General features: G+C 33.2%; 3 protein-coding genes and 1 pseudogene across 3 annotated transcripts in view; 2 read left to right on the forward strand and 2 right to left on the reverse strand.

Moving 5' to 3' along the window:
* Positions 1 to 16,129, reverse strand: part of LOC143573067 (AP-1 complex subunit mu-2-like) — a 54,896-nt gene that overhangs the window by 19,967 nt on the left and 18,800 nt on the right. The gene's annotated exons all lie outside the window — the stretch shown is intronic.
* Positions 1,597 to 5,341, forward strand: LOC143573064 (E3 ubiquitin-protein ligase AIRP2-like). The gene is made up of 5 exons (XM_077058041.1): positions 1,597 to 1,786; positions 3,445 to 3,607; positions 3,743 to 3,809; positions 4,162 to 4,399; positions 4,941 to 5,341. Exons 1-5 carry the CDS (start codon positions 1,695 to 1,697, stop codon positions 5,149 to 5,151), a joined length of 771 nt encoding a protein of 256 aa, XP_076914156.1. The 5' UTR covers positions 1,597 to 1,694; the 3' UTR covers positions 5,152 to 5,341.
* LOC143573060 (GDSL esterase/lipase At3g48460 pseudogene) lies at positions 5,717 to 6,091 on the reverse strand (annotated as a pseudogene).
* Positions 9,583 to 13,013, forward strand: LOC143573065 (uncharacterized). The gene is made up of 4 exons (XM_077058042.1): positions 9,583 to 9,830; positions 11,175 to 11,242; positions 11,325 to 12,054; positions 12,285 to 13,013. The coding sequence occupies exons 2-4, from the start codon at positions 11,183 to 11,185 to the stop codon at positions 13,004 to 13,006; spliced, it is 1,512 nt and encodes a 503-aa protein (XP_076914157.1). The 5' UTR covers positions 9,583 to 9,830; positions 11,175 to 11,182; the 3' UTR covers positions 13,007 to 13,013.

Consider the following 16,129-nt stretch of genomic DNA (forward strand, 5'->3'; position numbering starts at 1 on the left):
TTTCTCGTTGTCTAGTTTTATATGCACAAATTTTTATATCCATAAATATAATTATGTTAGTTGTTTAAACAAGTATTTAAAAATGGATAGCGACACAATTTATTGTCTGCTTACCTACCATTCTATTGTAATTGAATATTTTATTTAGTATTAAAAAAAGTTATAAACAACTTAACAAATCAAACCAATAATTAACTAAAAAATTGCTAATGTATTATAAGCAAAGTAATCATATTAAAAAAAAGGTGCATGCCAAATATGATTGCATTATTTATGGTTTGGATAATTTGGTGACTTGTATTCTTATTTTTAATCATTAAAAATTGAATAAAAAAATAGGTCACCCAAATACACCAACCGATTCTTTAGACTTTTAGATGCTATTTATTTTTATGTATTACAATATAAAAAAAACTCACAAGATTCTTGTATTATTTTTATTTATTGTTGTGTTAAAACCCGTTTGATTTGGTTGATATAAATACAAGATGAACCACTTGGTTAGGTGCTAAATTATTAAAGAATCTAATATCCAATAGTTATTAAATTAAATAACCAGTTTTAACTAACTAATAATCAATGAAAATAATTAAATTTCTCTCATTTTTTGTGTTTAATTTTAATTTATTGGATTTCACTCATTTTATGCTCATATTTTTTAAATTGAATTTGTAACATCCAACTTTTATGCCAACTCATATTTTCGAAATGGAAACATTTCAATTGATCACTAATCATGAGTTAACTAGTGTTTACTTAAACACGATTTAACCTGTAGTTTTACTTTCATCTACAAATACAATCGATACATAAAAAATAACATGATTTTTTTTAAATTCGTTATTCGTGTCTCCGATAATGTGGACCAATTTAGTTTTTTTTACCCTGTATAGGATTTTTGTAATAATAATTTTTCAATTTATATAATAAGTTTTATTTTTTTAATTAACAACAAATAAAAGGTCCGGCTACCCTAGATAACCCAATGACAAAATATGCCATGTACGTCAGCGACCGTAGACAACGTCGGTTAGCCCGTGCCCATCATCTTTTGTTCTACGCACCTGAAATATTATTCGAACTTAAGACCTTGCGATCTATGGATGAGCTCAGGACGGTATTGGTACCGATCCCAAAATCCCGATCTCAAAATTTTAATATATTTGGTACCGGTATCAGGTACGAAATGTTCGATTCAGATTATGTAGCGGCATTTCGTAAATTCGAGAAATACCAGTATAGTACCGTACCATACCAGTACTGAAAGAACTCAAAACTTGACACTAACAATACCAAATTCGGTACCAATACGGCGATACCGATATCAATCAACACCGCTACCGAAAACGCTCATCTCTGCTTTAATCTTCAGCCCAAATTTTCTCTTCCTCTAATTGCATAAATAAAACCTAAATGTAATAATAATAATAATAATAATAATAATAATAATAAACATTTAAAGATTAAGAATCTTTTTAACAAACCCAATCCCCAACCAACACCACCTAACCTCATTTTCAAGTCTTCAATTTTCAATTTGACCCCCAAATAATAATAATAATAATATTATACTTTTATCATCAACAACATATCAAACAAAGCAAAGGATAAGAACCCTTCTTTCTCTACCTTTTCTTCCACACTTTTATCACCATTTTCATCTATCAAATTAAATAAATAAATTGTTGCAAAAGATGGAGATGATGACGTATTACCCACTTGGAAGGTCTTCTTATGAAGACTCTTTGAAGGTTATTGAAGCTGATATACAACATGCTAATGCTTTGTAAGTTTAAAGTTTTAGTTTTTTTTTTCCAAGTTTTCGATTTTTTTTCATGGGTTTTAATTAAAAGATGAAAAATTAAATAAATTAATTTTTGTGGGTTTGGTTTGAGTTAAAATTTTTAGTTTTTTTTTTTATTTTTTTATCAAGTTTTGATTTTTTTTTTCATGGGGTTTTAATTAAAAGATGAAAATAAAATAAGTTAATTTTTGTGGGTTTGGTTTAAGTTACATTTTTTAAGCTTTTTTGATCAAGTTTTGACTTTTTTTAATTTAATGGGTTTTAATTAAAAGATGAAGATCAAATGAGTTAATTTTTGTGGGTTTGGTTAAGGTAATTATTTATTAGCTTTTTTGATCAAGTTTTGATTTTTTTTTATTTCATGAGTTAATTTTGTGGGTTTGGTTTAAGTTAAAAAATTTAGCTTATAATTTTTTTTTCATTGGTTTTAGTTTGAAGATGAAAATTAAATAAGTTAATTTTTGTGGGGTTGGTTAAGCTAATTTTTTTTAGCTTTTTTGATCAAGTTTTGTTTTTTATTTCATGGGTTTTGATGAGAAGATGAAAATCAAATAAGTTAATTTTTGTGGGTTTGGTTTAAGTTAAATCTTTTAGCTTTTTTGATCAAGTTTTGATTTTTTTTTCATGGGTTTTTAATAAGAAAATGAAAATTGAATAACTTGGTTTTTAAAGGGTTTGGGTTAAGTTTAATTTTTTAGCTTTTTTTGATCTTCTGGTTTGAAATCAAGTGTTGATTTTTTTTTCATGTGGTTTAAATAAGATGAATCTTGCAGAAAAGGACGATGAAAAACAAATAATTTGATTTTTGAGAGTTTGGTTTAAGTTAAATTTTTGAGTTTTTTTTTATCTTTTAGCATAAAGTTTTTATTTTTTCCATGGGGTTTTAATAAGAAGATGAATCTTGCAGAAAAAGATGATGAAAATGAAAAAAAATAAAAATGATTTTTTTGGGATTTGGTTCTTATCAAGATGCTAATGTTGGTTACTTGTTATAAATTCATGTGGAAATTTTGAATTTTTGTTGGCCTACTGAAATTGCTGCTTATTGTTTTTATTAAATAAGGTTTGAAATTTTGAGTCCAAGCTGTTGAACTCCTATGTTGTTCTTGGTTCAACTTTGACTTTTGACTTTTCATAGCTAAGTATTGTTAATAACTTAATATGTATAATGGGACTTAGAAAGACCGAGCCCTCCTTATGTATCTCTCAGTTAAAGCAAAAATTGGTTATGTATTGAACGACCCCTGTATATATGCGAGAATCACATAGACAATTATACTTATTGTTGTAGATTCGATACATAAGATGGTTTTTTGACCGACTCTTTCTCTTTCCATCAATGTTAGCCTTTTCAAAATACAGCATCTTTTTTTTTTTTTTTTTTTGTATTTCTGATTTTATGGTAGAACAATGTTAGTTTACAATGAAATGACAAGTATGATCCCCCCCCCCCCCCCCCCCGGTTGTCTTAGTCCAAGCTTCGCCACTGAATGTTCGGTCAAAAAGGAAGTTTAATCGGTTATCTTAAGCGGGACCAAGAAATGCAGGAAAATGACATAAACCAATGTCAAAATTTTAATTTTTTCTAAATTTTTATTTAATATTCTGATTATTTTTTCTGGTACTTCTTTAATTTGCAGGGCTGCTGCAATTCCTAGAGCCAAAGATGGCGCGCGGTTTCAAATGAAACTGGTACAAGATTCATTGACACCTTTAATTATGTTCTTGTTACAATGGATAGATTCTTCTTGCGCGTGTCTCCTGCCTAGATACTTAAATCTTTTCCATGTTATTGTTTACAAGGTTGGTTTTCGACTGAATCCCGTTTTACTAGTTATGTGAGCGCAGCACCTTATAACGCAAAAAAGTTGCCGTTTTTTTGAAGAAGTTATATTCATATATAATTTGTCAAATAAGCAAATGCCTTGCCTTATATAGGTATATACTGATGGGAGACCGAAGATTTCTAGACATGCACGGAAGGCAACTGTGAACGACTTTTATGGTTAGTAATTCTATCTCTATGGGCCAAATAGAAAATGGTTTGACCATGGTCAAACAGGCTATAAGTTGGCCAGAAAGTGTTTATAAAGCAAACCGTCTTAATGTCTAAAGATTTAAATTAATGTTGTAATAAGATTGCATTTTAGTCATAATTAAATAAAATTTGTCTTGACCAAAAAAAGTGTTTGCGGGTCAACTCAACATCGTATATCATCGTATTCAAAAATTTAGATTCTTATTGGAATAATACTGCTTTTTATAGACATAATAAACTCAACAAATCTTAATTTTTTTTTATTTGACCGAAAAAATGTGTTTGTGCTAACTACTTTGTTTAAATTAAATACGAGCAGCCGTCATACTACCTTCTCTTAGAAGGCTACATTATGACTTGGTGGAGCTCGATAACGGGCCTAAAGAAGAAAGAACAGAAATGCAGATATCGGGCCCGAAAAAACTAGACAAAGACGAAAAGTTCACGAATATTGATTTGGAACGAGAAGATGAATGTGGGATTTGCTTAGAACCTTGCACCAAAATCGTCTTGCCTAATTGCTGCCACGCAATGTGCATCAACTGCTACCGCGACTGGTAATATTATTATACATAAGTAACATAACATCATGCATCATTGATAGGGGTGTAAACGAGCCAAGCCGAGCTCATTTATGATCGAGCTCGGCTCATTTAGAGCTCTACTTTAAAAGCTCGAGCCCGGCTCATGCGTCATTTTTCATGCTCAGGCTCGGCTCATATATTAATTATTTAATTTGTACATTTTTCCAATTACTTTTTACATATATGTATAATTATAATTTTTGTATATAATGTAATACATATTATTTAATTATCTTTATCATAATTTAAGTATAATAATAATTTTATATAATAAATGCGTATTAAATGAATTAAATAAAAATTGTATAAATAAAAGGCTCGTTTAAGATTGTGATTTTGATCGAGCTCGATATTATGAATTAAATAAAAATTGTATAAATAAAAGGCTTGTTTAAGATCGTTATTTTGATTGAGCCTCAATAATCAACTTATTTAAGCTCGGCTCCGTTCGAGTTTTTATAGTACAACACTACAACACCACGTTCATCATTTAAATATCTTTCCAAATTTGCAGGAACTCGAGGTCAGCATCATGCCCGTTTTGTCGGGGAAATATTAAGAGAGTAAAGTCACGAGATTTATGGGTTCTCACGTGCAACGATGAAGTCATCGACGCGGATCTTGTTTCAAAAGAAGATTTGGTTCGTTTCTATTTATACATCAATAATCTCCCTAAAGATTCTTCGGACGCCTTTTTCTTCATGTTTTACGAGTATTTAATATAATTTCAACAAACTAGAGAGTTTGATGTATAGAGGGCAAAATGGTCAAAACACCACAAAAAAGCCGACCCTGAAAAAATGTAAATAGCGGTCGGTTTTAATTGCAAGTGTATATTTCTTCCAAATTGTTAACAGAAATAAATACAAACTTGTTCAATGCTATTTTACTCTATATCTTTGTACTGTGCAACTGTTCGGTCCGGGTCGGGTTGGGCCGGGCTGGGCCATATTGGGCCGGTCCGGTACGGGCTATGACGGTTTTTTTTTGTTTTTTGTGATCTCTTCAAATGGTGGATGACTAACACCATTTGAGGGCAAAATGGTCAAAACACCACAAAAAAGCCGACCCTTAAAAAATGTAAACACCATTTGAGGGCAAAATGGTCAAAACACCACAAAAAGCCCACCCTTATAAAATGTAAATAGCGGTCGGTTTTAATTATATTTCTTCCAAATTGTTAACATAAATAAATACAAACTTTTTAATGCTATTTTACTCTACATCTTTGTACTGTGCAACTATTCGGCCGGGCCTGGCCCGGCCCAATATGGCCCGGTCCGGGCTAGGCTATGACGGGCTTTTTTTGTTTTTCGTGATCTCGTCAAACGGAGGATGACAACACCCTTTATTAATAAACTGATCTGTCATGTGAGAGTTCATAGATTCGGTCGGATGAATTCCGTCCCAACTGATGTATAAACTCTGGTCATCGCATATTGAAGTACCCGACGACCCACACAACGACTGAATATTAAAGTTCATGTCTTCGGGCTTGATGCCGTACCCGCAACAAGTTTTATGAGTTTCTTGGATTTTGTATTTTTTCGGGTCGTTAACGATCGTGTAGTACGCTTTCCAAGAATCCGCGTATATGATTGTAACGTCCGGATGTGATTTCCGGTACATGTCTAGTTTGGCTTGCAGGATCTGGTTGTGGATCATTACTGCACCGTTCACGATTGCTGAACAGCCCGATTTGTCACGGATGTTTAATGGTGTCACCGAGATGTCGAGTGGAAGACAACCGACAGGCGGTAAACCTTGAACGACTACGTGCTTCGCACCGTTTTGTATTACTGTCTGTGTTGCAAGATATGTTTAGTTTTAAATAGTAGTAACCAAATAAAGTCGCTCAACTTTCATTAGTTAATCCGATCCTATATAACTTTATAAGTGAGACGTATTAAATACGCCTGTAAAAATGAATTGAACGTTCAGTGAAACGATCGTGAGCTGTTCCCCGTGAAGTTCGTTTAGTTAATAGACGAACACGAACAAAAAAATTTTGTTCGTTTAATTAAATGAACGAACATGAACACGTGTTTTGTTCGTTAATTTATATTTTATGTTCGTTTATTTATGTTTGTTTACATATTAATAGTAAATAATTAAACATTGTCTGAAAGTTTCCCAAATGTTTCACAAAAGTCGCTCAACTTTCATTAGTTATTCTGATCCTATATGACTTTATAAGTGAGACATATAAATATTAAATAGGCGAACTGAACGTTCAGTGAAGCGTTCGTGAACTGTTTGACGGGAAGTTCGTTTAATTAAATGAACGAACATGAACACATGTTTCGTTTGTTCATTTATGTTCGTGAGCGTTCGTTTATTTACGTCCATTTATTTATGTTTGTTTACTTATTAATAGCATATAATTAAATATTATCTGGAAGAGTTATCTACTTAGGTGTTCTATATTTGTTCATTGTGTTCATTTAAGTGTGTTCATATATGTTTGTTCATATTTGTTCGTGCTCGTTTACATTTGTTTATATATGTTAATTTAGGTTTGTTTATCTTTATCCAATTATGTTCATTTATGTTCGTGAAATGTTTGTTTAGATTTTAAACAAACGAACATAAACAAACACGAACATGTTCATTTTTTTAAATAAACAAACACGAACACAAAATATGTGTTCGATTAAATATTCGGATTCGTTCAGTTCGTTTGCAGGCCAGCGTATAAAACATACTTGCATATTATTTTTCTTTTCAAATAACTTGAAATATGATCCACTAAATAATAATCATAGTCAAGTTTCATAATTGTTAAGTTTTAGTTAAAATAGGAAAAAAGAAAAATAATCACTAAATAATAACCAAGATTCATTTATGTTTCATTTAACTCGCTTATTATTTAAAAAGTTTTATAAAATAGTTATATATGATTGGAACACCTAATGAAAGTCGAACAACTTTAGTGAAACATTTTTTGTAGGAACATTATTCCAATGCATACCTTCACGAGTTCCATCGTATGCGCGACCGCTGACTTGGCTATCAAGGGAAGTTGGATTGCCGATCCAACCGCACGCGAGTAATCGTTGATCCCGATTTCTCCGATCCAAAACAAAGCGGTTTTATGTTTATCCGCGCATGCTTTTTGATCCAACCCTTTACATAAATGTTCCGTTTGAAACTTTTTGTACCAATCCAACTGAGTCATAACTCCAATGGGCGTACCCTTCCATAAAAAAGCTCGAGCCAGCTTCGACAAAAGGTCGTTGCCTAGAGCCGTAGCTCCGGCTATAGCGAAGTTCACACCAAACGTGAAGTTAGCCGTGGTGGATTGGTAAGGTGATAAGATTGGTAAACCAAGGTAGTCGGTTATGTAATCGATAACCAACCGACCGTCACTTAACCGGTTGGAGCTTTTACCGAACGTGGTCGAGCCGTAGGGCGAGCTTAAAGAGCCCGAGAATGATGGGGTGAGACTACCCATGTATTGAGCGTTTCCGGTGTCGGTGTACGAGTCTCCGAAAGCGTAGACCGCTGTGAAATGGCCTTTGAATCGGTTATGGAATTGTGTCGGTGGCTGTAGTTCGTCTGGCGGTGGGGTTAGTATCAGGCTAGGAGAGGTTAGTTTCGGGTTTTGTGGTAGGTTGTGTTTCGGGAGTGGTGGCGGGCTTAGTTTCGGGTTTTGTGGTAGGTTGTGTTTGGGCAATGGTGGTGGATCTGTGGGACCCTTTTGCTCAGGGTCCTGCGACGGTGGGTCAGCCGGACCCTTTTTCTCTGGTTCCTGTGGCGGTGGATCCTTTTGTTTTGGGTCCTCTGGCGTTTGATTTGAATTATTTTCCGGAGGTTTTCTATTTGCAAATGTAGGGTAAAGAATTGAAAGCGACGAGAGGGAGAGAGACGCGTCTGGATTTCGTCATTGTTCGAGAATTTATAAATTTAAATCTAAAATCTTTATATGATGAAATCTTGTATTCTTTTTAAAGGAGTTAGTTTCTTGCTTTTAGGAAGAATAAAAGGTTAACATTGATTTGTTTAAAAATGGTTGATTGTTAATTACTTTAAATTTTACCAAATAGGTGGTGTGCATTATATATTGCTTACTATTATTGAAGATTTGGGTGATCATTCACTCTCCGTGACTCCGAATGTTTCACTGAGGCGTACTACTATTTCAGTCGTTTTACTGGTTTCAAAATCGGATGATATAATTAATTATTAAGAATGTAAATATATAGATTGGATAGTCATTCTTTCTTTCTATATATGGATTACTATTTATTTCATATATTGTTTTGTGATTTGAAAAAAAAAAGAGAAAACATAATAAATAATTATTTAATTAAATACAAATAAATATGAATAACCAGATGCATGAAGTAGAAAACCGATCCAAAAGTGAAAAAATCAAATAGAAATATAAACGACAATTTGATTTTATGTTTTTGTAAAAATCATAACTTAAGGTTCGGTTTTGATCTTATGTGCTATAAAAACCAAAAGAAACAGAGCCAAACTGTTTTATAGGTTTTTTCTTTTAAATATATTTTATAAAAATTTAATAAATACGTTACTTTGTGCAAAATTCTCTAGGTCAAAAATTTCCAATCTCAAATTTAAATGAAATATGTAAAAGCCGAAACTAACACGAACCGATATAAAAAACCGAAACAAAATGAATTGCTAAGACCGAAATTAACCCTTTGTTTATATATAAAAATATTTATTTATGTTTTTTTCCTTTTGAACGGGTAATGAATCCTCCAAATAGACTTTTGGTTAAATCCACCACATCGTGATACAATCGTCTTTCGATCTCGGGTAAAACTCTCACCTATGGCTGTTCAAAAAGCTCACAGCTCGTGACTCGCTCGATAAAAAAACTTGAATAAAACCAGCTAAAAAACCTTGATTTGAAACAACATGAACCGAGCTGACTCATTTCTGTAACCGACCCAAACTCGTCCCACGCCCAACCCGTCTCATAGCTCGATCTTAAACTCGTTTAACTTCAAAACCGAGCTCAAGCATAACTAAGCTTCCTCGTTTAATTTCCAGCTCGACTTGCTAACATGTACAATCTTACTCTTACCTAAACCAACACCGGTATACACTCGCTCAAAAACACAACAATATAGTAAAATAAAACCCGTTCAGTCCAAACAAATGACGATGATAATAATAATAATAATAACCATTTTTCAAATATCTTTTTCTATTAAGTGGGAAACCAACCCTTTTAAAACCCTACAAACAGTCAGTTACAAAATTGAGCAGCCAAATATTAATATTAATACAATAAGCCGGAAACTATGGCTCCGGCTGCCGGAAAAAAACGACGGAGATGCCAATCCGACCGCCGTCTTCATCGCCACCAGCCTCGATACTCGTTTTGCTACCACAGTTTCCTGTTCTCATACTGTATCCGATTTCAAAAGTAATAATAATATTCTTATATAGTTATATATATATATATATATATATATATATATATGTATTATTATGTATGTATCACTAATTAATTGATATTATTAATATACGTCGTCGTTTGATATATTCATTAATATGTTCATTTCCACTTTAGTTTTTAGCGCTTAAACTAAAAGTTTATATTAATTTATTTAATGTGTTTGTTTATGTTCGTTAATGTTTAGTTGTGTTTGTGAACATTCGATAATGTGTTCGTTCACGTTCATTTATGTTCGTCGATGTTTGTTTGTTTATGTTCGTGGGTTGTTCGGTGGGAAGTTTGTTTATGTTTGTTTGATTAAGTAAATGAACGAGCATGAACAGTGGCCGTGTTTCTTCGATTGTGTTTGTGGACGTTCGATAATGTGTTTGTTTACGTTCGTTTATGTTTGTTTATGACTTTATGTTTGTGAGTTGTTCGGAGGAGGTTCGTTTGTGTTTGCTTGATTAAGCAAATGTATGAACCTGAACAGATGCCTTGTTTGTTTAGTTGTGTGTGTGAATGTTTTATAATATGTTCGTTTACGTTCATTAATGTTTGCTTGTTTATGTTTCCTGAACTGTTTGGTAGAAAGTTTGTTCACGCTCGTTTGATTTAGTAAAGGAACGAACACGGACAGAGGCCGTGCTTGCTCAATTGTGTTTGTGGACGTTCGATAATGTGTTCCTTTATGTTTGTTAATGTTTTCTTTGTTTATGCTTTGTGAACTGTTTGGTAGGAAGTTTGTTTATGTTCGTTTGATTAAGTAAATGAACTGACACAAACAGAGGCCGTGTTTGTTCAATTGTGTCTGTGAACGATAATGTGTTCGTTTATGTTAATTAATGCTTGTTTGTTTGTGTTTGGTGATTGTTTAGCGCAACTTTGTTAATGTTCGTTTGATTAAGTAACAGAGGCTGTGTTCATTCAATTGTGTTCGTGAATGTAGTTTGATATGTATATCGCTATATAAGGTTTTTTTAGCGTAGCCTAAGAATGTATATGGATCTAACATTTTCGAGAAACAATTATTGAATAGGTTGAATTCCTTCACTGGTTAAAGGAACTAGTAATGGATTTTGCATTTGTAATGCCTAACTGTGGCATTATATCAAATTAGATTATATGTGTGCTATTTTAGGGTTGTAAACGAACTGAACGTTTGCCATCATTTCGTTAATCGAACGAAATTCTTTGTTAATGTTCGTTCATTTATTAAAAAAACGGACTTCTGCCAAACAGTTTACAAACATTCGTCTACAGCCGTAATAGTTTTGAAGTAAGCATCCGCTATTACATTTTCTAAAATATCACTGTGGTTTCTTTTTGCAGAGAAAATAATGGCAGAGCATCTCCAGTGTTTTCCTGCTATTGGAAATATAATAGTCCATAGTTTAAAGGTATATACATTCTATATTATTGGTTAAAAATATCATCTTTTTTTTTTCTTTTCGTGTACCTTTAACTATATTAATGTGGCAGGTTAAACGAAGAGGAATCTTATATCACTTATCAGACTCTATGCCTGTTAAGAGTGCGTTTGGGACGAAAAAAGGAAACTGGTTTGTGTCTGCAGATGCTTCTAGTGTAGAGCAAGATAATAATATTCTTCATGTTGATAAACATAAGGTTGAGAATGAATTAGCCTTACCTTGTGTAACACAAAAAATTTTACCATTTGAAAATCAGATTGTTTCTAACGTCAATGGTGATTCGTGTAAAGATGCTTCAAAAAGCCTTGAGGAAGATAAGTTATCTGGTGATAAACCGTTGGCTATCAGTAAGGATTTGAATTCCAAGAAACGAACGCGTGATGTGAGTGACGAGAATTTACTAAACGACCCGTCAGAGTGTGGACTTCCTGCGAAGAAAAAAAGGAAGACTCAAAGCGTAAAAAGCAATGTAAAAGCTTCAGAAGAAAAAATAGTTTTAACAAATGTCGATGATAATGTAAAAGACAGGGGAGTTAGCATGAACAATGAGAATACTTTTGAACTTAAGTCAAAAGATAACGGTGTGGTTGGTGAAAAAAGTTTTGATCAAGTAGCTGCTGCTGTTCCTTTAAGTCTTGAAGATGCTGGAAGAGAAACTGTTGCTGATGTGGCAATGGTAGCGGAAACGAATATTGAGCATGGAGTGTGTGAGAAAGAGAACGGAAATGAATCGGTTCAAAAGGCAGTTATGGAGAATGAAATACCTGCTTCATTAACAAGTAAGTAATCAAAGTATTTTTTAACCTGTATTTAGTGAACCGTTCGACGGGAAGTTCGTTTAACTAAACTGAATGAACATGAACACATGTCTGGTTGATTCATCTATGTTCGTGAACGTTCTTATATGTTTGTTCGTTTACATTTATTTATGTTCGTTAGGTTATATTCAAGCTTGTATTTAAATTTTTATGTTTTTTTGATTTTTGACATTAATCTGAAATTCATATAGGGACATCTGATTATGAACCTGATGCTGCTGTATTAACTGTTGTGGCTTCTCTGAAACGTGGTTCCAAACGTTCTGCCAAACATAAAGCCGCTAAAAAGGAAGTTTCTTCTGCATCTTTAATCAAAGAACTTCATAACATAAACACGGATGCTATTGACTCGTCACGACAAGACGTGGGATTCAACGGTCAGGATTTACGAGGTGACCAGATTGATAAACACGAGAAAGACGGTGAATTCTCACTGAAACAGGAACCTGAAGTGAAGCTTTCCGAGAGGAGAAAAAGGGTCAAGAAGTCTGCTGCGAAAATAAAAAATGAAACACTAGTGACACAGACGCGTGTTGATGATAATCCTGTAGGTGATGTTACTTCAACAGTTCTTGATCCAATTTTAGATGAGAATTTAGTTGTCAAAAATGAAGTTTTGGAGACAACATTAGTAGATGATGTTAAGAAAAACGATGAAATGATTGTGAAGATGGAAGTTTCAGAACCGACTAAGAGTCGTAGAAATCGGACGCGCGTGGAAAATATGGAGGAAAATTCAAAAAACAATTTAAAAGATAGAAGTAGAAGAAGGAAAAAAGATGTTGAGGAGACTGGTTTGAAAATTCACGAGGCGGTTGTGAAGCAACCCGATGATGTTGCAACATCAGTGGATGAGTGTGCTAGAAATGATGATATATTGATGAACCATGATGTTGAATTGTTAAGAACCTAGAATAAATTAATTGAAGTAAAGGTAGAAGACATTGATGATATTAAAACAGAAAAGGAGAATGAGAAGACGGATGTCGTAAAGAAAAACACAAGGAAAAAGAAAACCAAAAAATCTGTATCAAGAAACGAGGATGAGTCGATAACAAAGCGTGTTAAAGTTGAGATTTCTGATAATGTTAAGGAGGGTCCACAAGATCGCTTAAGTAAGCATCAATCTGCTGAAGTTGAGTTAGAATCGAAGAAAAGTCAAAGCATTGACCATGAAGACATCTCCAAGAATGTGACTGTACCTGAAGTTTCAAAGGGTGATAATAAAGTGGGAGATGAGGAGGAGAAGAAGTCGCTAACGGGCCCACAAGATCAGTTAAGTAAGCTTCAATCTACTGAAGTTGAGTTAGAGTCAAAGAAAAGTCAAAGTATTGACCATGGTGATCATTTGGAAGATACCTCCAAGAATGTGACTGTAGCTGAGGTTTCTAAGGTTAATGATGAAGTTGATATCACAAATGACGAATCTCGTGAACTTAACTTCGTGGACCATTTTGCCCCTGGTGACCAACTGAATAAAACTGCATCTATTGACAATCGGAAAGACACAAAGAAACCGAAGAAGAAAGCAAAAGATGATTCCAGGAATGATGGTGAGAAAATAATTTCAACAAATGAACGATTAGTCGGAAAGGCGAAGAAGAATAATAAATCTTTACTGACGGGCCCGCAAAATCGGTTAAGTAAGCTTCAATCTACTGAAGCTGAGTTGGAAATAAATAAAAGTCAAAGTTTCGATCACCATCATGATCCGGAAGATACCTCCCAGAATAAAGCTGGATCTCATGAAATAAACTTTATGGACTATTTCGCCCCTGGCCACCAACCGAATAATACTGCTTCTATTGACAACCAGAAAGACACAAAGAAACCAAAGAAAATAACTTCAAAAAATAAAAACAACAAAGTTGTAACAAGTCCAAAAACGACAAGAAACATTGATGCTGAATCGAGTTCAAGCTCACAAAGTTTTCGCATATCTTTTCACCATCAGAAGAACAACAAACAGCAGTCGGTTGTGGGGCCCGTGAAGAAAATTTTACCTGTTGTGCACAATTGGTTGAAAACACCTGCAAAAATATTTGGAGATTATGACAGTGACAAAAGTTCTGCTGATGATAATGCAACTGTAAATTCAGATTCCAGCACACGAACGCCGTCAAGAAATCCATCATCGTCGTCATCATCAGGGGATAGTGCTACTAGCATATACTTAAAAAGAAACAGTAAATTTTTTTAATATTTTTTTTGTAGTTTTTTTATATAGATATTTTGTCTAATGATTTATTATAAGGTTATAATAATTAATCTGAATATATCTCAGGGTCTAATGCCATGAAAAGAAAGGAAGATGGTGGAAAGAACAGTATGATGTCACAGTAAGTTTTCTGACACACAACTTTTTATTTTTGGCCATTTTTGTATTTCTTTTAACTGGTTAGTTATTTAAGAGTAAACTGCGGTTTTTGTCCCTATGGCTTGGTCAAATTGCTTTTTCAGTACAATAGTTTAAAATTTGTTTTTTCAGTCTCTAATCTTTCATTTTCGTTGCAATCTAACTCCATCCACTCGTTCCATTAAATTTGTATGAAATGACCATTTCACACAGAACTAACAGAATAAGTGGATGGAGTTTGATGGTTTGGAGTTACTCGCAACAAAAATGAGAGATCAGGGACTAAAAAGCAAACTTTAAACTATTAGACTGAAATAGCAATTTTGATCAAAGACGTGGACGGAATCGCAATTTAGGGGTGAGCAATAACTGAATAGTAACCGACATCGAACTGAAAGTCGGTTATTGGTTATTTTTTGTATCCTCGGTTAACTGAACTATTCATATATTTCATGTTTTATACAATCATTTCATGTATTTATACCTCTATTTCATATATTTATATGTATCCATTTCACGTAATGTCTAAGCAAAAACTTAGGTAAAGGTTGATTTTGATTATTAACCGAACCGAAAACAGCAAAACTAACCGAACCGAACCGAACCGAACCATGCACACCCCTGCTAATGTATTAATTGTTAGTTCTTGATTTACTGATAAACTGTTGACAGAAACAAGTTGAAGAAAAGCATGTCAATGTCTGACCTTTTAAGGAGTTCAAGTAGATTCAAGAAAGCTAAATTCACTGCATCACAAACGGAAGATACCGAAAGTCAACCTGTTGACTTTGTTCCAGATAGTCAACCTTTGGCTTAAAGATAAGTTTAACTTATAATGTTATACAATTATTATTCTTTTGGCTCCCCTTAAGTATTAATAGTATAGTATTTGGTTTGGAAGACTTTATTTTTACAAATGAATTTAGGGGGGCAATTTTGGGCGAGTTTGACCGGTTTTTGGTCACTTATTTTTGGAGCGTTATGTCGAGAGATACGTTCGGTTTTGATCTTGTTATTGTCAAGTAATGCCAATGATCAACAGTTTTAAGTTTTTGACTTTATTTTTCTTTCATAATATTATTTCACAAGAAGTTATATTTATGTGTTATATCATACGAGTTGAAATCTTGTCTTATTTCGTGTGAATTTTTAAAATAATACAACACTCTATATTGTACGTTATAAGTCTTTTTTATAAATGTGGGATGATTGTTAGATAAATTGATACGATTAATGAAAGTTAGATGGTACTTTTTTTGGTTAATGTTAGGTAGGGATGTCAATCGTGTTGATATGTGCAACCCAGATCGCACCTATTACACATATTATTGTTCGTGTAAAAGATTTCAACCCTAATCTGCAGGCACTTGAAATCGGGTTGACCTGAAAACGACTTGCTTAACCCATTAATCAAAAAAAAAAATAGAAGACATTTTTAAAAATAAAATGGATACAATTTAGAGTCGTTAGAGCAAATAATTTGAGTTTATTTTTATAGAAATACTAAAAATCTTGAAACTGGATTCCAATTCGGAAATTGCAAGAGTATATTTAGAAAGTCTGTCATATGTCGGCTTTTCAAAGTGTTTTATTGCTAAGTATAGTCGTGTTTTTTTCTATAAATATGTCTGTTAACAAATAAATGAAAAACAAAATAAAAAGTTTTTCTTTAAAATACTT

This window comes from Bidens hawaiensis, unplaced genomic scaffold (assembly GCF_021521415.1).
Source record: "Bidens hawaiensis isolate Kalapana, Puna unplaced genomic scaffold, B.hawaiensis_p1.1 tig00026193_1, whole genome shotgun sequence".
NCBI classification, from domain to species: Eukaryota; Viridiplantae; Streptophyta; class Magnoliopsida; order Asterales; family Asteraceae; genus Bidens; species Bidens hawaiensis.